Source organism: Ambystoma mexicanum, chromosome 4p (genome assembly GCF_040938575.1).
Source record: "Ambystoma mexicanum isolate Mex_15411 chromosome 4p, UKY_AmexF1_1, whole genome shotgun sequence".
NCBI lineage: Eukaryota > Metazoa > Chordata > Amphibia > Caudata > Ambystomatidae > Ambystoma > Ambystoma mexicanum.
Genome location: NC_090927.1, coordinates 447,281,955 through 447,308,169, shown reverse-complemented (window position 1 = coordinate 447,308,169; position 26,215 = coordinate 447,281,955). Strand labels below are relative to the sequence as shown.

The 26,215-nt window shown below is 46.1% G+C and overlaps 1 protein-coding gene across 3 annotated transcripts in view; it reads right to left on the bottom strand.

Annotated features, from left to right (window-relative positions):
- ROCK2 (Rho associated coiled-coil containing protein kinase 2) overlaps positions 1–26,215 on the bottom strand; it is a 1,440,935-nt gene that overhangs the window by 433,873 nt on the left and 980,847 nt on the right. For all 3 annotated transcript variants that reach the window (XM_069605961.1, XM_069605962.1, XM_069605963.1), the window contains exons 10-12: positions 17,832–17,895; positions 3,518–3,606; positions 3,022–3,070 (exon numbers count right to left, since the gene is read on the bottom strand). In XM_069605961.1, the coding sequence (XP_069462062.1) occupies positions 3,022–3,070; positions 3,518–3,606; positions 17,832–17,895 (202 nt within the window). The remainder of the gene's footprint in view (positions 1–3,021; positions 3,071–3,517; positions 3,607–17,831; positions 17,896–26,215) is intronic.

Genomic DNA, 26,215 nt, shown 5'->3' with positions numbered 1-26,215 from the left:
CCACATGCTGTCTCAGACATGGAAGGCACACTTGGTCCTAGAACCTGAATCAGTAGCGTTAACCTCAGTGATGGCTCCAATATACTTAGCACCCACGGCCCACTGGCCGAATCACACGGCAGAACGACCTCAGAGGTGGCTCCGGTAGGATGAGTGCCCTCAGCTACAGAGCTGGTAGTCATGATGGATTGCGCTACGGACTGACTCTTGGAGGTAGAACATGATGACCCCTTGCCCACTGGGGTCGAAGAGGATTAACTTTATCACCCCTCTGCAGACCCCCCCGGAAGAGCCCCTCAGTATGGGAGTCAGTAGCCTTAACGTCCTCGAGCCTGCCAGAATCAGAATCCAAGGTACCCCCTTGCCTGTGGAAACGCTCCGGAAGGAGTCTCCACGCTGAGGAACCGTACTAAACAAAAGGCCTACATTGTCTGGAGACAAACTCTTTAGGATGACCTGGAGGAGAAGCGTGGAAGATCTCCCTCCGGCGTGAAAGACTGTTCAAGGCCCAGTGATGCAGAGCACTGCAAGCCGCGCACTCGTCCCAGCGGTGGTCGGGTCCCAGGCACTCAAGACAGAGGCATGGGGGTCCGAGGCCAGGAACAAGCGATCGAAGGAGGCGCATCTCGTGAAGCCTCCTGCAGCCGACATGCACTGGGGGAGGCAAGGCACAGAAGCGAGGTGAAGAAGATTAAAAAAAGAAAGAACGGAGAGCACGTGGAAGGTGAAAAAGTCTTTGCACCTAGCTGCCAAGTCTGACTCTGTACGGAAAAAGGGACTGGGGCAAGGCTCTGCAGGGCAGGGTCTCAGGGTGTTCCCACGCCTGGGGCCCCACCCCCGCGTGCTATACTAAATTTAAAGGGGAAGCTCCATTTTTTGCTGCCAAAGGTTCCGGTACCGACCCCCTCTTGCGGGACGCCCACAACAATGGAGGAAAGGGGACGGGATGTAGGAGTATGTCCTATCTCGCTATAACTCGGTGTTTCCCTGCCTCAACAAATCTAGAGGATGTCTTTGTCAAAATGTCCAAAGTAAAGTTCTCAGATTTATGTTCAAATCTTAACGTGACCCTTTCATACTAAATTTAAGACAAAGTGAAAAGGGGAAATAGTCTTTCGTTGGCAGGTCCAACATAAAGTGCCAAAAGGAACAAAAAGAAATAAACAACTCAAGTTCTGTAAAAAACAGTTTGAAATGTACTGGCAGGAGAGTAAACCCTCACCCATATATAAGTGGGGAACGCTGTGAAGGCGAGTCTGGAGACCCGCACCTGAACTTGTCAAGTCCTGACAGGAGAGCAAGCCAGCCCAAAGTGAACGAGAGCCTGGAGACCCACACATCTTTAAGAGTGTGAACACATATCACCCCTCCCCCCACTCCCGCTACCTCAAGTAGAACAGTTGTAAAAGAACTGTGGAGTAAGTCAAGGGGTGAGGGAAAACCCTCGAGTGTGTGATACTAGGATAAAGGAAACATTCCACCTTCATTGGAAAGTTGCCTTTTGAGAAGAGAAGACCTTCCCCCTAATCGTTCTGAGATCTGTGACATCTTGGGAAGCCTTATTGCAAAAGGAGAGGAATCCTTTATTGTATGACATACATGGCAAGGGAGATATACCTCCTGCTTTGAATAAGTGTATATTGCTGAGGAAAAGAGTTGTGGAGAAATAAAAGTGTGCTAAACAATGCAAGGGAAAGAGGAAGAACCCTTAACTATAAAAGGACTGGGGGAGGGGAGTCCCAATGAAACATTTAACAAAGACGGCACATGAAGTGGACAATGGTTATTAAACAAAAACTAGTGAAAACCATGTTGCGGTGCATGAACAATTTAAAGGGGAAGGAATGCATAACCAGTGAAGTAGAAGGAAAGAACAAGAATTTGCTAGCTATTGTGTTTGAAACCAAGGATAATGGCTGAGGGCCTCTGTGGGAGAGAGAAAAGCCCTCCCTTGGAGAATTGTGTGAGTTCGTGGAACTTTAATTATTTGTTCATTTGTGCACCTTTTTGGAACATGTTGGAACAGTAAAGAAGACTGCAGGTGGCCAGTTGAAAGATGTTTTCCCTTTGCACTTTCTTTATATTTATAGACATTCTGACACTGACATCGTTTAGTTTTGTTGAGGCTGGGAACCCCCTTATAGCGTTAGGGAGCGATATGTCTTTCTTGAACCGTTCTTTTGCTTTACTAAAAGTTTATAACCACAACTACAGTGTCTCTGTGCCCAAACCTTACTCCTGATTAATTACACACCTCTTTAGGGGATAGGTTCTCCATGGGTTGACATGCTCCAACAGTCCTCTGCCACAGAGCCACATGATGGGATGGGGAGTGGGAAATCTCCCACATAGTGCCTCCAAGCCAAGCTTCACACCCACCCCTGTGATCATCCGCCGCAGCACTCCCAGAGCAAGCAAGTGACTGTCACATGTTGCGGGAGTGAATAGCCAGGTTTAATTCTTGCTTTCCTGTGACATTACTTGTAACAAAATTCCTCCATGAAATATGTTTTAATCCTTATTTGGGGGGATATGTTAGGCAGGACTGCAGAGCAGGCAGTCTTCTCACAAACTGATGAGGCAGAAGCTAAAATTCACTAACATGGCACCTAAATCTGGAATCTCACATGTTGCAAGATAGGGCTTTGGGCTTGCACGTGTAGATCTGTGCAAGGTATAAAGAGATGAAGGTTAAGTGGATGCCTCGAATATGGGTCAAAGGACTACATAAAAAAAAAATAGCATGCAAGCATCTTCCCTAGCTCATAGATTTCATACTATGTCAATGTTGAAATATAGTTGTATACACAAATTAGAATAAGATTAAAGCTATAGAAATAATTAAGTTATGAGCAATGTCCTTCTAGGGGATTTACAATGCAATTTAAGCACAATAGGTCCTGGAACCAAAGGGACACTACAATATTGGATTTAGATTACCAAGGAAAGGAGTTTAAATTACTTGAAATTCTACTCTGTGATCTTTATTAGTAAAGTTAAATAAACCATAGAACACTTTACCTCATCATCCAATTCCTTCATTGTCTTCTCCAAACGAAGATTCACCGTCCTAAAATATCAGACAACCTTATCACATTCAACATTAACTGATCAAAATGTCATCACGCTCAACATATTAAGCCTGTCCAATCAATTTTAATTATACAATGTTCCATATAGTACAAAATATAATCATGTTCATTCCTTATATCCGTTGTATCTGTAAATTAACTTTTCTAATAAAAAATTATTAAACATTAAAATTTCAATTATGAAACAGCACAAGCAGTTTAACAAGAATGCGCTGGTTTTTAAACATGACCTATTGTAAAGTTTAATGTAGGTAACATGAAAATGATTATTTATTTTAGGAGAATTGCAGTGCGATAGTAGCCACTTAACCCCTTAAATGCTGAGCTCTATGCAAGTCTATGCAAATAGGGCAAGCATACTCGTCCTTAGGACTTAAGGTAAAGGAGGCATCTGATACGAATGGATATATGTAGCATATTATTACCTGAATTTTTGTTCCACCTCATCTTTGGACTGCATTTCATTGTGGAGCTGTTCTTCCAACTGGTGCATTTTCTTTTGCAACTGTACAGACTATAAGAACACAAACAGAATCAGTATTGCAAATAATATTAAACTGGCGGCATTAAACATCCCTTTCACGTTCCCCATACCCGTCACATCAGCTCATCAAGGACTCAGATCCTTATTCAATTCTGATAACAAGGATTGAAGAAACAAACATGTCTTTTCATACAGATAATACAGGTAGGGTAAGTCAGTTAAAAATCCTCTACTGTTCATGACCGTAAATACCCAACTTCCCAACCTGCCCTGCTTCCGCACTTTCTGCAGTCACATAGCAATGCCAATTTAGGGTGGGCAGCACTTCAGATGAAGGATGAACTATTGTACTTTGCAATAGCATAATTATCTAGAATGATAGTTGCAAGTGCCCAATATTAAGGCCTCAACACTAAAGAAACGTCCACACCCTCCCACCCCCAATTATCGCAAATGATATTTTGAAATAGTTTACTAGAAAGAACAGAAACATTTCGCACTCATACTCCCTGGAGAGTGGATAGCTCTACAGAAGGCGTTGTGGCTGAAGGACTACTGACAAAGTTAAGTCAAGGTTTCCCAGCATGGCTTCTACTCTAACAGCAGAGCAGCAAATAGTCATAAAACTGTCTTAAGACAAAAGCACGAAGAGAATACCAAAAAGGTTTTTGATTGGCGGCTTGCCAATTTGGGCTTCTGCCTTAGAGAAGACTGTAGATAGTACCTCCACAAAAGGAATGTACATTTATCCATGCACCGGCTTTGCACAGTCTACAAAACAATATTTTCTTCTGAAAGTTGCCATCCATATACAGCCACCTGTAGAATGAGCTTACCTCCAGAAGAGCTTTATTTGCCAGTTCATAGTAATGTTCTGTTTGAGGGTGTGGAAATAATTCAGAATGCTTTTCCTTGGCTGACTATTCAAATATCACAAAGATGTGCCTATGTATACCCAAACATGCAGTGACTGGCTTGCTGGATATGAAATATTGAAGTAAATAGACTCACTAATATGAAGGTCCACATTCATTAACAAGATCCCATTACAAAGGTAAATAGGCATGCATTTCTCCAACCTTTCAGAAGAAGTCTGATCTAGAATTAAGCAACACGAAAGTCTACACTAGACAACAGATGATGTACCAACACTGGAATGTGGACGTTGGCCTGAAAGTAGGGCCAATAAACTGTTGCTACTTTGGAGGGGTGCTTTTAACAAAGGTATTTCATTTAGAGGCACATCATGAACAATATATGTTCACGATTCTAAAGAGCTAATGCATGTATTTGTACTAAAGAATAATGGCTTTCCATGGCATAGTGAAGACGATCATCAACATCATTGACAAAGGAGCAACAGCGCAGAGGGAACTAGCTTGTCAGCAAGCAAGAAAGAAAGTTGGTGCACCAACTCTCCTAGAGAAGGAAAACGGGTCATGGCTGGCCTTGGCCTTAATGACAAAATCCTCTCTATAGGATACACCCCAAGGGAAGGGAGACAGTTCTTTTACCCTAGTATCATGGAACACCAGAGGATCATTATATCTCTTCGCTAAAGGGGATTAAAACTGGGCTAAGGCGGATTGTATCTGTCACCAGGAAACCTGGCTCCAGGATTGTTCAATATTAGATGGTTTCACCGCGGTGATGAATCCAGCAATAAAAGGTCCTTCGGGCCGCCCTCAGGTGGGTCTGTTCACCCCGATTAGGAACGATCTGGACTGGGAAATGAAATCCCACATTATAAGAAATCACTACATCCAACAAAAAACGCTGAGTCTAAAAGGCCATAATCTGGCTAGTAAGAGCAATGCCGGAAGGAATTTAACAATCCTGAACGTTTACTGGAACCCATTAAAAATCACGACAAAGGTCGTCACGACATGGCCATCTCCCTTGGGACACCTTTGGTCACCAGGAATCCGAGATGCAATCCCAGAACCGGGAAGCTATGAAACATGGTATCAAGCAGGGCTGGAAAGGGCGGGCCAACTATGGCGCAACGGAACCTTTATAACCATACAGGAGCTCCAGGAGGCGCTCGGTATAGGCTCGCTTTCAGTCTTCCTGTATTTGAGACTCAAAGGGGTAATGACAAGGTCAATCTGGAAGGACCAATTGCAGAGAGATCTTACCCCATTTGAAACGATCCTTGATCGATGTACGGGCTCCAGTGGCCTAATAAGTGCTATGTACTCGGCTCTGATCGAGGCCGATATTTCCCCCTCCTTGGCGCTTAAGAGCAGATGGAAGCAGATATGGGCAGACAAATCTCGCAAAAACTGTGGCTACAAATCTGCAGACGAACTGCAAAATCCTCTTTATCCTGCCAGTATAAATTGCATGCTATAAAGTTATTGTACAGATGGCAGTACGATCCGATCAGGATCGCCAAGATGTATCAGGGGGTTAGCCCATACTGTTGGAGGGGTTGTGGGATGCGGGCTGATTATTGGCACATGTGGTGGGGGTGTGCAGTGGTCCAGACTTACTGGTCGGAGGTTCTTAGCTGGATCAGGGACCTGGACAATGAAGGAAGGGTGCAGCAGCCAATGTTTATCCTGTTTGGTTTGATCGAAACGGGAGACAAAGTAGTAAAAGCACCTAGGATGTATACGGTCTATTGATGGCTGCACGAGCCTGTCTCACTATGGTATGGAAGAGGCCCAAGCTCCCTAGTAAAACCGAGTGGCTTGGGGTCGCCCAAACTCTCTATAGAATGGAATGCCTGACTGCCGCCTTACACAGAGATCTTACTGATGTCGAAAGTGCCTGGTCTGAGTTCAGAGCCAAACATTCCTTGTAAAGACAATGTGTGCAGAATATTGTTGTGACCTGTGTCAATATTGATAATGTACGATGATTCTCGTTGTGGCGGTTCCTTGGGCCATGTTATGTATCCTGGTCGGATATCAGATCTGTACTCGATGCTTTCTGGTCTTGTCTCGCTGTTTCATGTTGTTTTTCAATCCCGTACTTGGAGGTATTAGAGAGGGGGGGGGAAGGGGAGGAGTGAGACTGGGTTTTACAGATCATATTTGCTATACTGTTCGATTCTTAAGAATTATTACACATGCCATACAAAGACGGTATTCACCTTACATGCTTTTTCTAATATCTTATTGACAAATTCTGTATGTAAGTGATTGTTGAATCTGTATAAAATCAATACATTTTGAATTTAAAAAAAAAAAAAAATCACGACAAAAGACATGCTGAACGAGGTGATAAGGGCAATAGACGATGCATACAGCCAAAATGAGCGCTCGATACTATTCTGTGGAGATATGAATGCCCATTGTTATGAGAGTGAGGAGATTAGTAGGGCAGAGTCGAAGGTATTCACCAAAAAACATTTGCAGAGAGGTGCCTGCAGGATGGCATTAATGTAAAGTCGTAACTTGCATATCTTAAATGGTTATTTTGAATCAGGAGGTCGTAGACACCCAACTTGGAAAAGGTGTCTCCAGCCTTCAGTAGTTGACTACATCTTTGTTCCTAAAGACTTGATTGAGGTGCTGGAAGGGATGGAAGTGCTTTATACTACCTTCAGTGATCATAACATCTCAAAAATGTCACGGATAAGCAAAATGGAAAGGAAACTAACCATAAACTGCAGACCAGAACCATGTAACAGATGCAGACTCAGAATGCGGAAAAAACAGATACTGGAGGCAACTGCAGCCTTCCAAAAGAAAAACAGACGAGATGGATGGCCTTGGATGAAATAATGTCAATTATGTTCAAACATTGGTTCCATTCATGATAAAAAAAAACATGGCGAGGCAAACAAACACGTTCCATTTACATACGCACAATCAATTGACTGTTATAAAAGTGGGGGCTTTTAAACAGGGCAACCTCGGATTAAGCCTTTCACAAATAAACGGGGTGTCAGAGGAGGGATGGACAGATTATTTTAAAGGCTTACATACTTCTCCAGCAGCCACTACAAGATGGTCATTTCAGGTGCAAACCAGTTGGTCCCTAAACTTCATCAAGATGACCCGATTTACGCGCTAGCTCTTCACGTGCCTATCAAATGCAATGTTGAAAGAAAACCCAAAAGAATGGGCCAGAATGTTGGAATTGATCTTAAACGCTGTTATGTCATCACAAACAATACCAGACTCTTGTACAACAGTGAACGTAATCCCAATATTCAAAAGCGGTAATAGACGTGATCCCAGCAATGACTGCCCTATTGCATTAATAGATGTCTTGCGAAAAATATATGCAACATTAATCCTTAAGAGGCTGACACGCTGGATAAGTGAGAGTAACCACTCTGACATCTTCCAGGATGGATACGTAAAGGGCTTGGGTACAGCCGTGCCGACCCAAAAAAAAAAAACAATGCCAAACTATACCTGGCTTTCATAGAATTCCAGAAAGCTTGCAACAGTATTGATAGAGACCGCTTATCGCACAAATTGAGAAGCTGGGGTTCGCCCGGAAGATCTGGTGTACCAAATAAGTTGTCTCCACGTGAACACTGCGATTAAAGTATGACTTAATGTTGAAGGAAGGCTAAGCGACGTTATCCCTACTGAAAGAGGCGTAAAACAAGGTTGCCCATTGGCCCGACTATCTTTAACTTTTACATCGCTCATATAAACAAATCAATGGAAAAGGTTAGATGCTTCCCATCATCTACTGAGGGGACTAAAATCCCCCGATTACTATACGCCGACGACCTGGTCGGCTTACAGCGACAGTTAAATGCCTTGCAGGAGTATGCCTCTGAAAACAATCTGCACATCAACATTGTAAAAACTAAGATCGTCCAACTGAGGAAAGGAATACCAAAAAGGGGGAAAGTAGAGCGGTGGTTCCTAGGACAGATTGAACCGGAGGCAGTGAAATCTTTCAGATACCTGGGGATTAACATCTCAGCCAGCTTGGTAGTAGCAGAGACTTGGCTGTCCTTAAAAGGAAAAGCCGTAGCTGTGGCTAACCAGGCGCAGATAGTAAAGAAAATATATTGCAGCTTCTCCTTAGTGCCCATCTTAGAAATGTATAAATTGAAGGTGGGTCCATCTCAACACATGGAGCAGAGGCATTATTTTGATTCCCGGCGAAGCACTGGGCTATGCTTGAAGGAATTTTCTGGAAGAAAGTTCTAGGTCTCCCCAAATCAATACCTATCCAACTGATAAGGAGCGAGTTGCGCCTATCTTCTCTTAAAGCTGCGCAAATGTGGGGAAAATAAAAATTTTGGGGAAAATGTACCAGCGAAGATGCACTGCCAATGCTGGTTGTTATCCGAAGAGCTCTCCTTAAAAATGAAAATAATTTACTGACTACCTGGGGAAAAGACCTGCAGATTAAAATTGGCTGAAGTGGGAGACCTGATAAAAGAACTATGGCGCACACCTGGAACAATAAAAAAGAAACTGTGGATTCAAACAAGAGATTAATTATTTACATATAAACTTTATTACGATGCATCCGCAGAGCCCAGATGTAGAGATACCATGCCCGACTACTTGCGAAAATTCCCAGATGCTTTTTTCAGGAAATGACTGAGAATCAGGATGAACTTCTTAAACACCAATTAAATTCTTTCAACCTCGAGAACTGGAAGGTTAAAGAACTCAGACGGCAGATTCTGCAAAACCATTGGTCAGGCAGAAAACCTAAAATATCTTTTTACTGAATGTAAATTCCTAACATCATGCAGAACAAAAACACATTGGCCAATTTTCGGAAGTCTTTGTAAACATGACTGCAGAGGAACAGTGGCCAGTACTATGTAGTGGGAATATTAGTCTTGTACTGGCAACGGTAAAATGTATAAGAGAAATTTTGATCTCAATAGGAGAGGACAGTAAACTAGAATGATCATTTGGACAGTTGGGATCGCGGGGAAAGGAGAAATTTCAGGCTGGAAACCCGAGAGATTTTGCAAATGTTTACATGTAAAATTGCTAAGCGAATGATTAAATAAAAATTTTAAAAAACAAGACGATCACCGTCCACTCTACAGCATTATTATTTGATCATTATTCCGCTTAAATTCAACCAAATTCAGGTTAATGTTTGCTTGAAAGGACAGCAACTGTCATAAAAGGTACACTGATCTCCTCCAGAATGGGCATACAGATTGCCTGTGAATGTAGGTGACCTTAAAAAGGTAATTGCTAGGCTTCTAAATTCAAAGAGTTCTAGGTGTTGTTAAGCAACTCCTCTTGTTCTGAACAGGGCTGGTTCGACTGGTGGCTTCTAGTGTGCTGCTAGTCAGAAACACTGAGGTTCAAAAGCCATATTTACCGAGCCCAAGTCTGAGCACTTGGGATCATAACTTCATTGGTGGGGGACGCTCGCATTTCTGCATCAATACAAAGAAATGGAAAAGGCGGAAAACCAAGGGACTATTGCATGCATCTTTAAAAAGAGCAATTCTATGCAATGCTATCCTTCAGGAGCCAGATGCAAAGGGCTTTTATTTGCTGTTTGATAGTTGAACAGACCTTGGGGTGGGTGATACCTAATCTCAGATTTCATACAGTGGTACTTCTAAGACATGCTGATTTCCACTTAACCGTGGTGAGAAGAACGCACCAGAAGGCAGAGGGTGCAGAGGGGTTGGGGGAGAAGAGTAAGACACAGAAGGCTGAGGCGGCAGAGGGCTGTGGTTGGAGAGGAGGAAGACTCGGAGGGTATGGGAGAAGGGGTGGTGGGAGGTAAAGAGAAAGACCCAGGGGGCTGGGGGAAAGAGGAAGATCCCAAGGGCAGGGGAAAGAGAAAACCCCAGATGGCCAGCATAAAGAGAAAAACCCAAAGGGCGCAGGGGGGACAAAAAGACAGAGGGGGCGAGCGGACAGTAGTACCGAGAGGGCACAGGGGGGAGAGAAAGACCAGAAGGCACAGGGGAGCATGGGAGGGGGGAGAGAGAAAGACCCACAGGACTGAGGGTTCAAAGGTCTAAGGGGTTGAAGACCCAAAGAGCTTGGGAGCGGTGGTGCAGGGGGGAGAAAAGGGGGCGCAGAAGCAACAGAAGCCTGATCCGGCGACCCCCCCTCTCAGGCTGACTCAAACAGCAAGAGATCAATATATTTAACAATTTCCTGATAAAACACTACGCGATCCTGCCCATGAAAAAGTCGCAGACCCTTCCTATTAGAACGCAGCTTATGGATTCCAGCCGCGTGTGCACCAAAATGGCGTGCTGAGCGATAGTATCCTAAATCACCCTTTCCGCTTCAGCCACCTTCCTCCCACCACCTGCCTGCTCTACTCAACCCGACAGCGAACTCCTGACTGCAACCTCTTGAGCCATCTCCATACTGGTCACACCAGGATTTGCCTCCATCCCTGCTGATCTAACTGGGTTCTATCACCTTCCCGACACGGGACAACCCCACTCAGAGGCCATGGGCCTGCCCTACTGCACGGAGATCTACGCCGCTGCCCCAGCATGCTTTGACAGCCCTGACGCACCGTCACTACTGGGACCGATCACCTCCCGATGCTGTACACTTCGGCCTGCCCTGTCGTGTTGTGACCATCGCACCACCCACCGTTGCGACCTCCTGGCAGCAACCCCTTCAGCCGGGATCTGTCACCCCCTGACGCGGGACTCCCCCGCTCAGAGGCCTACAGACCACGCCACTGCGCAGTAATCCCTGCTGCTGCCCCAGCGTGCTGCGACCGCCCCGCTGTGCTGCTACCATCGGGACTCGTCAGCTCCTGATGCTGGACACCCCGGCCTGCCCTGCTGGTTTGTAATCATTGCACCATCTACCGTGGCGACCTCCTGCCTGCAGCTCGTTCAGCCATTATATGTCTCCTCCCGGTGCAGGATACCCCCGCTCAGACTGCCCCGCTGTACCTTGATCTTCACCACTGCCCCAGCGTGCCGTGACCACCAGCATCTGTCACCTCCTGATACGGGTCACTTCGGTCGGCCCTGCTGAGCTGTGACCATTACATCATCGCGGCGACCTCCCGCCTGCTGCTCCTTCAGCCGGGATCTGTCACCTCCCGGCGCGGGACACCCCCGCTCAAAGAACATCAGTCTGCCCTGCTGTGCTTCGATCTTCGCTGTTGCCCCGGCGTGCCGTGACCGCCCCACTGTAATGTATCCTTCGGCATCTGTCCCCTCCCGACGTGGGACAACCCCGCTCAGTGGCCATCGGACTGCCAGTCAGATACCAGTCAAACCTAACCGGAACCTTCACCATCCTGACGCGAGTGTGCCTAACCTTCAGCCTACCGGATTGCCCAACCAACAGTCCCCAATACGCCAGTTTCTACTTCAGAACCACCAGCTGGGACTACTTAAACTGTGACCTCTCATCCAACTCCAGAAAAGGACCTTGCTTGTCGAGACCACTCAACCAACACCCACAGCTCACATCACTCACCCCCTGCCTCACTGGGACGCTCTCTAGCTCGGCTATTTTCAGCTACACCTTCTAATCACTGGCACAATCCGCTAACTCTGTTGCCCCATCGCCTATCCCCCCCCTCCCCACCAAAACTCTGCCCTTCCCAATTCATATCCTACCGTAACTCATCCACAACCAAAGTCTCCAACTTAGAACACAACCAGCCATTACCTTCTCACTTGCACCCACAGCCTGCTGATCATCCCCCTCTAACCCAGCACAAACCTCCTGCACTACCACCACACTCTCACCCACTGCTTAGCTGTCACTCACTTTGGCCTCCTGCCCCCTGAACTCATAGCCATTACCACCACCTACAGCATACACAACACTGTGTACACTGGGCCACTACCATCCTATCGTCCCACATCCTAAGTTCCCAACCCATTACCTACTCACTAGCTCCTTCAACCCGCTACACCTTCCCCTGCTAGCCCAGAAAAGATTGCCGAACCTCCCAACTACAACACAGCGGCATACAACCATCCCTCTCCTACAGTATTACCAAGTATGCACAATCTTAACTACCAGTTGCCTCCACTTTCTCTTTCAACACCCCACTATCACCTGGCCCTCCCCACAATCCTCTGCCTTATCATTATGACCATCTCCACACCTAACTATCCCTCACCACCTCAACCCCATCTACCCAATACCCACCTATCCAATTCAACACTGCAACCTCATCTACCCCAGTATTGTTGACACCTCAAATCTCATTAAAATCGCCTTATGGAATGCAAGATCACTCTGTAACAAGACTGCTGCTGTTCGGGACCCGCTTCTTTGTCTAAATCTACACTTCCTCTGCATCACAGAAACCTGGATCCCTCCCTTCAACTCATCTGTTCCAGCATCTCTCACCTCTTTTTCCTTTGCCCATGTCCCCCACTCCTATGGCTGTGGAGGCGGCACTGGTCTTTTTCACCCCACGTGTTTATCGTCTCAATGTCCTACACCACTTCCGGTCTTCCCTTCCTTTGAATTCATGTATCAAATCTTCACCTCCCCACACACCATATCCTTTATCATTTACCGTCATCCTGGCCCCCTTGAATTCTTCTACAACGACATTGACCACCTCTTTGGCCTCATCTGCCCCAGCCCCACACCCCTCATTTTACTTGCCAACTTTAACCTCCATCTTTCCTCCACTCATCTAATCTCTCCCCTCCTATTCATACTTGACTATTACCTTCTTATCCCCGTCCCCAGCCCACCCACTCACACTTCTGGCTCCATCCTTGACCTTATTTTCATCTCTTCCTTCTCCACCTCCTCTCTATCTACCCTCCCTAACTATCTATCTGACCACTCTTTACTGTCTCCCTTACTGTCCCTCCCCTCCTCCCTCTCCCTCTTAACGCGACACTCACTTTGTCTCTCTTTCGGCAAACGAGACCTAATCCACTCTTTCCTCTTCCATCTCCTCCAGCCTTGACAAACTACACCCTCTCACCTCCTTCTGCGCCTCCTACAGACCTGCCCAACCCTGACTCACTCCACACCTCTCTTCCATGCACCACTTACTCCGACGCCTTGAAAGGCGCTGGCTCAAACACCCCTCCCCCTCCCCAGCTAACCAAACCACCTACTTCTCTCCTACCACACCCTCTAGGACAACTGCTTCAACACTGGTAAACCATCCTACTTCTCGGATATCCTTCACTCTCAATCTTCACAACCCCGCCAAATCTTTCAAACATTAACTCGCCTTCTCTCTCCTCCTTCCCCGGATCACTCCGTGACCTCTCCTCTAACATCCTCTGACTTCACAAACTTCTTCTTCTCTAAGGAACTTAACTTACGCCAAAATATTTTGCGTTCCCTCTCTTACTCTCCCCCTTCTCCATTTCCCACTACTGCATACGCCACCATGTCTAACTACACTCCAGTCTCTCCCTCCAAAGTTTCTCTCCTCCTGTCTAAAACTCACCCTACAGCTGCTCCCTCTGATCCTCTTCTCACCTCTTATTCCGAAAGTTTACCCTCTCCTTATTCCTTATCTTACCTCCTTTTTCAACATTTGTCTCCCTACCGCAACCTTTCCATCTTCCTTCAAGCACGCAACTATCATATCAATTCTGAAAAAACGTCTGCTAACCCCGTTTTGGCTTCCAACTTTCGTCCTATCTAAGCTCCTTGAACGCTTCGTCTACTCACAACTCTCAGCTTTCATCTCCAACCTCTCTCTCCTCCCGCCTACTCAATCAAGGTTTCGCCCCTTCCACTCTTCTGAAACTGCTCTCACCTGTGTTCTCAACACCCTCCTCAACACATGCTACTCTAAACACTCTTCTGTTTTCATTCTTCTTGACCGCTCAACCGCCTTCGACACTGTTGATCTCCCCCTACTTCTTTAAACACTTTCCTCAAAGGATCTGTCCTCGATTGGTTCTCCTCCTACCTATCCAATTGCACCTTTGCTGTCTCCTGGGGTGGCTGCACCTCTCCTACCCACTCCCTTGATTTCGGCGTCACCCAAGGCTCTGGCCCTTTTCTCTTCTGACTGTGTACATCCCTCTTAGCTCCAATCATTTCCTCCTTTGGTGTTTCTCACCACTTCTGCGCCGAAAACACCCAACTCTTCCTCTCCTTCTCTTCCTTCACTCCCGACATCCACTCTAAACTCTCTTCCTTTCTCACCGTCATTAAATCCTGGATGTCCTCCCACTTTCTTACTCTGACAAAACTGAAGTTTTATTCCTTCCTCCCTCCCTCCATACCCCCCCCTCCCAGCTCCCCTTTTGCTGGCAACCTTGGCATCCACTTCGACTCTCACCTCTCTTGTACTCACCATATCTCTCATACCTCCCATGCTTGTCGCTTCGATCTTTTTAACATTCGCAAAATCCGCTCCCGCCTTACCTTTTACACCACTAAACTCTTAATATCTTCTTTAATCTTCTCCCAACTCTTCTACTGCTGAGCTGTCCTCTTTGGCCTCCCCGCCTCACACCTAGCCCCCCCCCTTAAATCTGTCTACCATTCTGCCATCCGTTCCCTCTGTATTATCTCTCCTCACAATTCTATTTCTTCCTAACTCTCCTCATCGGGCTGGCTCTCATTTCACTCTCAACTTAAATTCCTCTTCCTCTGTCTTGTCTTCAAATCTCTCCATAGTCGTGCCCCATCCTACCTCTCCTCACTCCTCTCATTCTACTCCCCATCGTGCTCACTCCGTTCTGCTGATCACTTCCTACTCACTGTCCCACCAGACCCTATGCACCATCTCTCTTCCGTTCCTTCCAGCTTCTTGCCCCACTCCACTGGAACAGTATCCCTCTCTCTATCCGCTTCATCACCTCATATTCATCTTTCCGCACCTTTATAAAGTCCTACCTACTCCAATCTCCTACCTGACAGCTCTCTACAGTTTCCAGTCTACTGCTCTACCCTACCTACGCCTGTTCTCATGATATTGGAAAATTGTTTTGTATATTGTTCTCAGTTATTGGATTCATGTTCTGTTTTAACTTGCTTCTTATGTATTTCCTGTTTCACGTAAATACTAATACAAAAGACCCACAAGGGCCGGGGGAAAGAAAAGACCCACAAGGGCCGGGGGAAAGAAAAGACCCACAAGGGCCGGGGGAAAGAAAAGACCCACAAGGGCCGGGGGAAAGAAAAGACCCACAAGGGCCGGGGGAAAGAAAAGACCCACAAGGGCCGGGGGAAAGAAAAGACCCACAAGGTAAAAAAGGAAAGAAAAGACCCACAAGGTAAAAAAGGGAAGAAAAGACCCACAAGGTAAAAAAGGGAAGAAAAGACCCACAAGGTAAAAGGGCAAGAAAAGACCCACAAGGTAAAGGGGCAAGAAAAGACCCACAAGGTAAAAGGGCCAGAAAAGACCCACAAGGTAAAAGGGCCAGAAAAGACCCACAAGGTGAAAGGGCAAGAAAAGACCCACAAGGTAAAAGGGGAAGAAAAGACCCATAAGGTAAACGGGGGGGACAGGGAGGGTGTGTGTGGAAGCAACAAAGGGCTGGGGGCAAAGACCCAGAGGGCTGAGGGAGAAGCCTAGAGGGTCAGGGGAGCGGGGCAGAGAAATACCCAAATGGCTGGGGAGGCGGGTGGGGGAAGTTGGTGGAACCTTTGTTAAAAGAGGAGGAGACGAATATTGTTAAGGATAAAAGAGCAACTTTAGCTCAGCAAGGCATTGAAAAACAGTGAGTAAAGGAAGGTAATGGACCCCACATCACCACAGGTTTTGACTGGGAGGAACGAGATGATGGTAGGGTATTAAGGAGGTGTAGGCGAATCTCACAACAAAAAGAAGAAGAAGTTGTTCTAGGGACGGTCCCTGTAGGGACATGACTTGGGGTGTGGTACAGAAAGACACTGGTCTGGAGTAGGTGGCAGGGGAACCAGGACCCTGCGGGAACTAGGGGACGGGTGGTGGTAAAAGAAACGGAGTAAGTATCCTGGCAAGACCTTTTTAGTCTAACTGCAGCTGATAGAGGCCCACTACAGCATGCTCCAGCCCAGAGTGGAGACCCAGAAGGAGGTTTTCCCTTATAAGAAAGGGAAGGTGACTGTTGCAACCTCTTAAACCTGAGATTAAGAACAGAGTGGGAGCTCCCGATAGGAAGAAAGAAGAAGGGTACGGTGATCCCTTAAGCACGATACACTAGGTTTACTACGTATTGGTTTAATCTGTCAGGGCAGACCTGGCCCTGGACTTACAGAAAAACTGGAAAAACTTTTTTATGGACTCCAACTTCACTGTTTCACAGGGATTTGTCCTGATGCACTGTCCACATCCTGGAAATGTTACTTTAATTCAAAGTTTTACATTTTATTCGTTTGGCCCAAATCTGTACCAGATCCCTAATAAAACGGCCTTATTCCTAAAACATTTAGTGTTGGCTTCGGTCGATCTCCATCACCTTTGTGACACATGTACAGCGAGACATACTGCTGTCCGTCAATTAAGTTTACTTTGTTTCGCACTGGAAGGCTAATTTGCCATGTTTGTAAAAATGCCCTGCAACTTAAGTCTCACAGTACACAGTAGTAACAAATAACAGGCCAATCACCACACCCACAGAGTGCGTAGAATGCTACTGAATGGCACACAGCAGTGATCTATTGTGTACACTGCTATAAATCTGCTGTGATTATTTTTATGCAAACGTGGGAAAGTTCGATACTGGTCCCAAACATTTCATTCCCATTTCACAAATGGGCCCGATTCTGCTCAAGTGTTAATTACGCTTACATCAGGCCATGGTCGTCAGCAGAAAACCCTTTGCTGTGAACATTTCTGCCACTCCCCTAGAACCGCTGAACATCATCATATTCATGAAATTCCCACTCTTAGACAAACATAGTAATTATCAATGTTTGAACTATTATCAAAGAGTAACTTTACAGGAAGCTCAAGCCAAACAAAAAACAGGCAACTTTTTCTAAGAGCTAAGTGAATCTGTTAAATTACAAATTATTTTGCACATTTTGATTCAGGTACTATGTCGTTATGGCAAATATGTAATGCCTTGTGCAATCTATGCAGAATTTGCTACTGCTAAAGTGCCTTTTGCAGTACACGAACACCAGCACATTTTAATCATGCCGAAAAAACACTGCTTTATTAGCAGTCATTTCCCTTCCTGCTTTTTCAAAAGTCAATTGGAAAATGAGAAAACTCTTGCAATATCATGGAAAGAGCTTTTTCACAATTCAGGAAAAAATCTGTATGAATTTTAGATCTGTTTAACAAAGCAGCAGAGAAACAGATGGGGGACAAACAAAGGACAGACGCCAAAATAAAAGCAGACAGTGATATGGAATATGTCCTTACCTTAATTTCATACTATTTTATGGTATGCTGTGCATTATTTTAGAGAATTAACTTACCTCTTTGACAGGTTGCTTCTGAGCTTCATCTTCTCTACGGGACAGAGGTGTGTCACTTAGTAACCTGCACACACACAAAAAACACAGACCATTGAAGTAGGTGGTAACCAAACCATGCCATAATGCTTCACCTCAGTACCCTCATTACACTTTCATGTTTAGGATATTAAACTGCTAACACTACACACGGCCAACGGTGGCAACAGTCTCATGTGAATGTGCCTTTACCTGTGTGTGACCTATCCAGGGACCCAGAGAATAAAATATACCTTCAGTTTTCAATGTCTGCTTATTATATGACAAAGAAGTTTCTATGCAGGAATAGCTCAGAAAACCCAACTGAAAGCAAAAGTAAAAACATAACAGAGTTGAAAAAATAATTAGAGTAATGAGTTCATTACTTATGAAAAGTACACCTTATCTAGTTTCTTTAAACGCACACACACCCACTAAACCAAAAGAAATCACATGCAAATTCCCTCAAAGAAATAAAGTACAGTTTCTAATTAAAAAAATGAAAAATATGACACCAGGTGAGGGGGCAACATCGGGTAACAGAGGCAGGACACAGTATCATCCGTGAAATGATATTTGTTAAATGCATTAACTAGTTTAAAAACATCACGCTGGCGAGGCTGGGGAGAATTGGTGTCCATTAAAATGTTGCATTGTGGAGCCGACATTAAAACAAAAGAACGTCCACGAAAACACACAAAAATAGAAAAACTAATGATGCACTTTAAAACTGCAAGAAAGAATCGTCAGTACTGCCGTCATGAGAGATGCGGATGAGACAGTACTTCTATAAGAATAGTTCTATGATGCACGGGCTACTGATGCCGTCATTTCAGTACTATTGTTTCTACAGCGAAGGGGGCCTATTGCTGTATCTGCTGCAGTCATCAACCATATTGATAGTGCGCTGTTTGAGTACTTCTAATATTATATAATCAAGGTCAGGGCACTTTTTCATCCGAGTCGCTATTCAGTCAAGGGTTTTCAGCAGTATGGATAAAGGCACCCCGATTGCTCGAATTTAAATCGAATTTAAATCACACAAAAGGTTGCTAAGGAATGCCAATGTTAAAATACACTAAGAGAACGGTCCAGTCGTCTAAACGAGCTAATTGTCAAATACAAAAGTACACCGCACAACAAATTAAAATATAAAGATTTTACAAGACTCCCCAACTATAGAGCAGATGTGAGCTATGTAAAATGTAAGGCGTATTGTGAAGTAATTTAGCAGGAGACCAAGTTGTGTTGTGGTGGACTCTGGATTAGCACATTAGTTCATTTGTTTTGTGTTGGTACCTTAACATGGCTTCTCCAAATCTTTATAAGTGGAAAAGTAACTCTTTAAACAATCATTTTACTGCTATCTGCTGGGGCCTTTCCATAAGCTATATTGGATTGAATGAAGAATACCAGGTATGTAGTAACAATCCCGCGACAGGTACTGGGGGACATAGCACACAATATTTTTGATACCGAGTGGCAGAGTGTGGCATTTACATATCTACATTCACACACATTAGTCCAGGTGGCCGAATGCAAGAGGGGAGTTGGGTGGTAGCTTGGATATGAGGGTGGGTGATTGAGGGAGTATCTTCAATTGCTAAAAGATGGAGTGTGAGGGTCATTTTAAAGATTTTCTCCAAAAATATGGCTTTGATAGCTGGGTCTGAGGGGAGAGAATTGCAGGGTAGTGGGGAATGTAGGGAAAAAGGCAAAAGCAGGAGGAGAGTGGAACTGACCGACTGTAAGAAGAGGAGCAGAGAGTGAAATGTAATGAGGTGTGCCCAAAAAAAAAAGAACTATTGTTGGATTTGTAGAAAAGTAGCAGGAATGTAAAGAGCATTTTTACATGGCGAGCTAGTCAGCATGGAAACAGGCAAAGGCAAAACGGGTGTGCATCACAATGTTGAAAGCTTTGTTGAAGGGGGAAAAGGAGTCGAGGGTAGGCTAAGAAGAAGGTTTTCAAATTAATCCAGTTTGCTGAGCACCAGAGTAGAAGAACAAGTTACTCTCTTACCAGGTAACGTTATTTCGATGGGATGGTCCGACGACGTATTCCATATCTATGACAGTAATCACCACAGCTGTGCTGCTTCGGAAAATCTTTCGGCGTCTGCGTCCTGCGTCAATGACGTCGATATGCTGTCCTCGAGGGCCTCCGTCAAGCCGACGTCACCGGATGTTATAAGTAGGATGCACGACGCCCGTAGCCTCAGTTGTAGTTTTTCCCAGAACATGTGGCACCAATCTACTGCCAGTATGACCACAGAAAGCCTTTCGGAAACGTAAGCTGCAAACGCATAAGAAATTCTGTAGCGGGGAAGGCAGGGAGGGAGCGATATGGAATATGTCGTCGGACCATCCCATCGAAAGAACGTTACCAGGTAAGAGAGTAACTTGTTCTTCGAGGGGATTGGGTCCTCTGACGTATTCCATATCTACGACAGACTCCCAAAGCAGTACCAATGTAAGGAGGTGGGAAAAGAATTTAGAATATACAAATTTAGAATGCCCAATCAAATTGCAGAGTAAAGGACCGCCTTGCCAAAGGCCAGATCCTGCCCATGGATAGAATGTAGGGAGTAGTGACGTACAAAAGTATGGACCGACGCCCAAGTGGCTGCTTCACAGATGTTACGAATAGGAACACCCCTCTGCAGGGCAGTAGAGGCAGCCATACTCCTAGTCGAATGGGCCTGTAAGCCTACTGGACGGTCCTTACCCGTCAGGTGGTAACATTCAGAAATTGCCAAGATAATCCATCTAGACAAAGTCTGCTTAGTCACAGCTTGTCCCAAAAGGCTTCCAGCGTAACCAATAAAGAGCTGATCGTCCACTCTGACCCGGGACATGCGTGAAATGTAGAAACTTAAAGCTCTCCTAGGATCTAACCTATGGAGCCTCTCCTCGATCTTACCAGGATGCAGAGGAGGATAAAATGCCGGAAGAATGACCTTCTGGCTCAAATGAAAATCCACCACACAACTTTCGGAAGAAAAGAAGGATGAACTCTAAGGACAACCATGTCCTTATGAAACACAGTGAAGGGTGGCTTAACAGTGCCTGTAACTCACCCACTCTGCGAGCGGAAGTAACCACAACTAAAAACACAGTTGTCAGGGTGAACAGTCTCAAAGGACAAGAATGTAAAGGCTCAAATGGAGCACCCATTAGAAACTTTAGAACAAGGTTCAAATCCCACCAGGGCACCTGGAAAGGTGACAGAGGCAACACATTAGTGAGCCCTTTCAGAAAATGAGAAATTAAAGGAATTTTAAAATAAGAACACTCCTCAGACGAGCGCTTAAATATGGACAGCGCCGCCACGTAACCTTTAATGGTACCCATTTGCAAGCCCCTATGGGCTAAAGGAAGCAAAAAAGACAGAACCACAGGAATGTCACATGAAAAAGGATCCACATTCTTAACCCTGCACCAGTCGCAGAACTTTCTCCAACGGCAACGGTACAGGGACTTTGTTGCCGGCCGTCTGCCCGAAAGCAACACCTCCATCAAGTCTTCAGGGAGGTCCCAATCCTTATACTTCAACCTTTCAGAAGCCAAGCGTGAAGGTTGAGGGATCTGACCTCTAGGGGGAGAACCTGACCCCCCTCCCGTGAGAGCAGATCGTCTCGGTGGGGAATACGATGTGGAGGGCAGATGGACAAGTCGAGAAGGTCCGGGTACCACGTCCTGCGGGCCCATGCCGGAGCAATGAGGATCATCCGGGAACCGAATCTCCGTAACCTCAGCAGCACTTGGGGATGACGGGGATTGGAGGAAACACGTACAGCAGTTGGAAGGACCACTCCACCACAAACGCGTCTCCCAAGGCTCCTCTTGGAGGAAAATCCCGCAAGCAGAACCTTTCGCACTTCCGGTTTACACTGGAGGCGGAGAGTTCCACTTGAGAGGTCCCCCAAAGGGCGAAGATCTCCAGGAGAATCTCTTGAGCCAACTCCCACTCATGAGAGATCGCGCTCTGCAAGCTCAGAGCGTCCGCCGTCTCGTTTTTTTCATCTCCGGCCAGATGAACTGCTGAGATCGAAATTTCCTGAGGGATGGCCCAGAACCAGAGCTGCATCGCCTCCCTGCACAGAGGAAGTGACCCTGTCCCTCCCCCCTTTTTGTTGCGGTAGTGCATGGCCACTGTGTTGTCTGTCAGAATCAGGACCTTCTTTCCTTGCACAGTCGGCAGAAAAGCTTTCAGGGCAAGCCTGACGGCCCTCAGCTCCAACAGATTGATATGGTGTCTGGACTCCGATGGAGACCAATGAATGCTGAGTGTCAGCTCATTGGCATGAGCTCCCCATCCCGTGAGGGACACGTCCGTCACGATCGTCACCTCCGGCCAGGGCAGCCAAAATGGAGCCCCCCTCATCAGATTGCCTTTGACGGCCCACCACAGAAGGTCCTGGGCGACCGAGGGCGGCACCTGAACGGGGTCCGACAGCCTGCCTGGGGAGTGTGACCACTGGAGCTTGAGAGCCCATTGCAAAGCTCTCATCCGAAGCCTGGCCTCTGGCACCAGAAGAATGCAGGATGTCATGAGGCTGAGCAACCTCAAGAACTCGAATGCTGGGAGACTCTGGGCATGTTGAAACTTGTGCACCATCTGCTGAATGTGGTGAGCACTCACCTGGGGAGGAAAACACTGCCCCAGGGATGTGTCGAGCACTCCTCCAATGTACTGGAGCCGCTCAGTTGGCATCAAGTGAGACTTCTTTAAATTGAGGGAGAAGCCCAGCTTGTGAAGGGAGTGGCAGGTGACAGACAGATGATCCAGGACTTGCTCACCCCACGCCTAGCCAACAGACTCACCGGGTTCAGGCTGTCAACAGCACATCACTGCTCTCTTGAACTTTTCTAGCTTATTCCCACTAACCCGACCCCACTGCTCCCCTTTTCAGAGACGCCAGAGCACCAGGGGACCACTTCGGTGGTGATAGTGCGCGGTACGAATGTCCTTTAACATTAACATATTGTGGCATGGTATTTCTAATGGTAAAGCCAACTCGAGTATGTTCTTACGTTGGGGTACTGCCGTACAGTGGCAGAACCAGCGTGGACATGGTTTTTTATATTATCATTACTGGCACTATGCGCAAAGCAAACAGGAGTATTTTCTAATATAGGAATACTGGCCTACATTGATGCAGCCAGCATGGACATGTATGGACACAGCAGCGTAAACATGCTTTTATACTGGCATGTATTGTGGGCAAAGGCATCATATAAATGCGTGGGAAATGCTCCTGTGAACTATTGGTAACTTGTATCTATTGGATTTTTTCATGAGTTACCCTACAAAATCAAAATGTAGTCATGGGCACCACTCTGCGAGAACACACACGGCCTATTGACCTATTCTTTGGAAGGTACCCACTCGAGAGTCCGCAGCCCACTAGCTCACTATACCTTTCACAGATGGGTAATATCCATTTGGATATCCGTTTCTGTCCCACTCACAAGGGCAGTCCAGCAACGAAATGCTATGGCAATTCCCTTCTGATCAAGAGTACCAACAGCAGCCCCCAGACACTTGTTTCAGCCTTGTTGGGCCTCATCAGTGAGATAGAGCTGTGCCTCTCTGAGCACAGTGAGCAAGGGGTCCACGTCTGGATGACTCTGGGAAACTTAGGGTGACTAGACAAAATCAATTGCAATCGTCTGGCTTTTTACCCCATTTTCAATTTTTCCATTTAAAGTGTTGTGTAAAATACCTAATTGTAACCTCTTATTCAAACACTTCTCTGGGGGAACAACCCCCTCCCCCCACCCCAATGTGGTTTGTTCAGGCACCCTTGCTTCGCTCAGTCACTCTGGCATATTTGTGGGAAATACTTCCACCCCTCCAATTAAAAGAATCACCAGCCTCCACTGGACAGAGATATGCTCAGAGGGGGAGGGAGGAGAGAAGCAGGAGGGGTTGACCGTGTGCCTTTGCTGATCAACATCAGCACCTTTTTAGGACCGACGAGGGGAGTGTGAGAAAGAATCAAAGTTGGTGTGAAGGGCGCAAAGGTGGTGGTGGTGCATCCAAGTTTCATTCACTGCCATAAACGAGTGCTTGGCTGATGGGATTCAAAATGATTAGTGAAAGAGGGATATGGCGTTCCAGAGACCCAAGGTGAGATGAGCAATGAGGAGCTAGTTGTGGCAGTAGATGAAGGGAGACAGTAGGGTAGATGAAGTTGAGCGGGTGAGAAGGGTAGAGAGGAGCAGTCAGAAGGATGGGGGAGGTTTGAGATGAGAGTGAAGGACAAGGAGGCAGGGAAGGGGAGGAGAGGGGACACTATGGAATCGAACAGCGAGAGGAAATCCTGTGGGAGGGGAAATAACAGTGATATGGAGGCGAAGGATTGGTAGGGAGGGGACACTGGGGAGAGCGTAGTTTAAGACGACCTGAGGGAGCACAGGTACAGTATAGGAAGAACGCAACACAGCCCAGTGAGCCTCAGGGGAGCAAGTATGGCAACCTAAATTCATTCACAATGTGTGTTCCCAGGACCATAAGCAACTAAAAATCCAATTTTCAATGAACAGGGCCATTGGTGACCAAAATATACTTTACATTAGACATGTGTAAAGCAGACCAGGGCCAAGGGCAACCTATGTGCCAAGACCACAATGCGTGTGAGCAGGGTCCTGTTAATAAAATGCATTAGGAATAGTTCAAAACAATAATTGTACAGGTGCAAAAAGTGATACGCTTGAGGTAGTTTGGCACAGATGAGTTACTAAATTCAGAAGGAGGCTATGGGAGGAATGCATGCCCAAGGACCTACCAGGGCAAAACAGACCATGCCCCTGTTGTGACTGCCCTCAGCAGTATTGTCAGGGTGGATGGCCAAAGTACTTGCCACATGGTAATGTTGGGCAATCAGGCTAGGCCGATCTGATTGACACTCGCTTGGAATGGGGTTGTGCAGGTTAAAGCAGGAGCCGGCCCGACTGAGATTATGTTCATGGTGAGCATATGATATTACCCAGGAGCAGAGCTTGTTGCAGCCTTTGCCCTCCTATTCCAGTATTGTGCCTGCATATGAATATTAAGTGGCCATGGCCTACTCCTCGCATGAGATCTATGCTTATGTGCATTCCCAACATAATGTCTGTGCATAGTGTGTGTGGGGCTGGGGGGTGCGGGCATAAAAGGTAAGGAGGGCTGTGGGAGTGTGTTTGGGCAAAGGGGGGTGTGACTGTGTACACAATTTTAGTGAAGTATGTGTGAGGGTGTGTATGCATTATCTCTACGCACAGACGTTCTTCACATATACTCCAAGTGTAATGTAATTGTCATTTAAATAGAGTCTTACCCCGTTGGTATGGTATCAAAGAGCTGTAGTTGAACGCCTTCTCGGGACCGAAGTACAGGTATGGGAAATTCGTCAGAGGAGTTTAGAATGCGTGTGTGCATTTTAGCCAATACCAAGGTAGGTAAGGGTGACCACATCCCTGCTAGCGACCAATGTCGAGCTGGCATGTGGATGGATGCTGTGAGGTAGTGTGGAGAGAATGGGAGAGCAGGAGACTCATATGTGCAGCTGGACCAAATTTTTGATCGGGAATAGCAGCATTTTGATCCTACAGTAATGTTTGATAGCAGATGAGTGCGGATGGATGCCGTGCCTTCAACTATCTTCCATAAGCAATGAGTGTGATACGTACCCGTGTGTACTGGCCAGTTTCTTGGTTTTGTAAATGCAGCTGAATTTAGAAGAGCGAATTGAAAGTGCATGGCTAAATTCTACACAGTGGCTATATTTAGAGTAGCTAACTCTGAATAACATTATTATTGTCTCTGTTTTGAGATAACGTTGGCTATTCTCAAAACAGTGTGTGTGTGTGTGTTGTCTGTGTGATGTGTGTGTGTGTGTGTGTGTGTGTGTGTGTTCGTGGAGGGTGTTGGTGTGTGCGTATTGTAATGGTGTGGAAGGCGATCGACACAGGTGGCATTGTTGTGTTTATAGACTTATTTGGGTTAACATAAAAGAGGAAAACCCTGGCTGCCCCTCAGACTAGGGGTTTCCCTGCCTCAACTAAATACTAATGACTCAGTCAGGCTGTCTGTCTAAAACAAAATGGTCCACCGACCTGTGTCCAAACCTATTTCCTTCCCTTCCACGTTTACCTAAGGAAACCTTTGTATTGTCTTAGTCCACAAGAGTGACTATTCTTCTGGACTCGGGCTTTTCACCTCCTAGGTTATGAGATGTGTTCTCCAGATTGCATGCAATAAAAAGTTCCAACAGTTCTCTTGGATGATTTATCCCTCAATGCTAGGCACAGAAAAGAAAGTCTCCTCAAATAATGTATTCTATTTACAATACCAGGCGGGTGGCTCCCTTCCCCTCTAGCTCTTC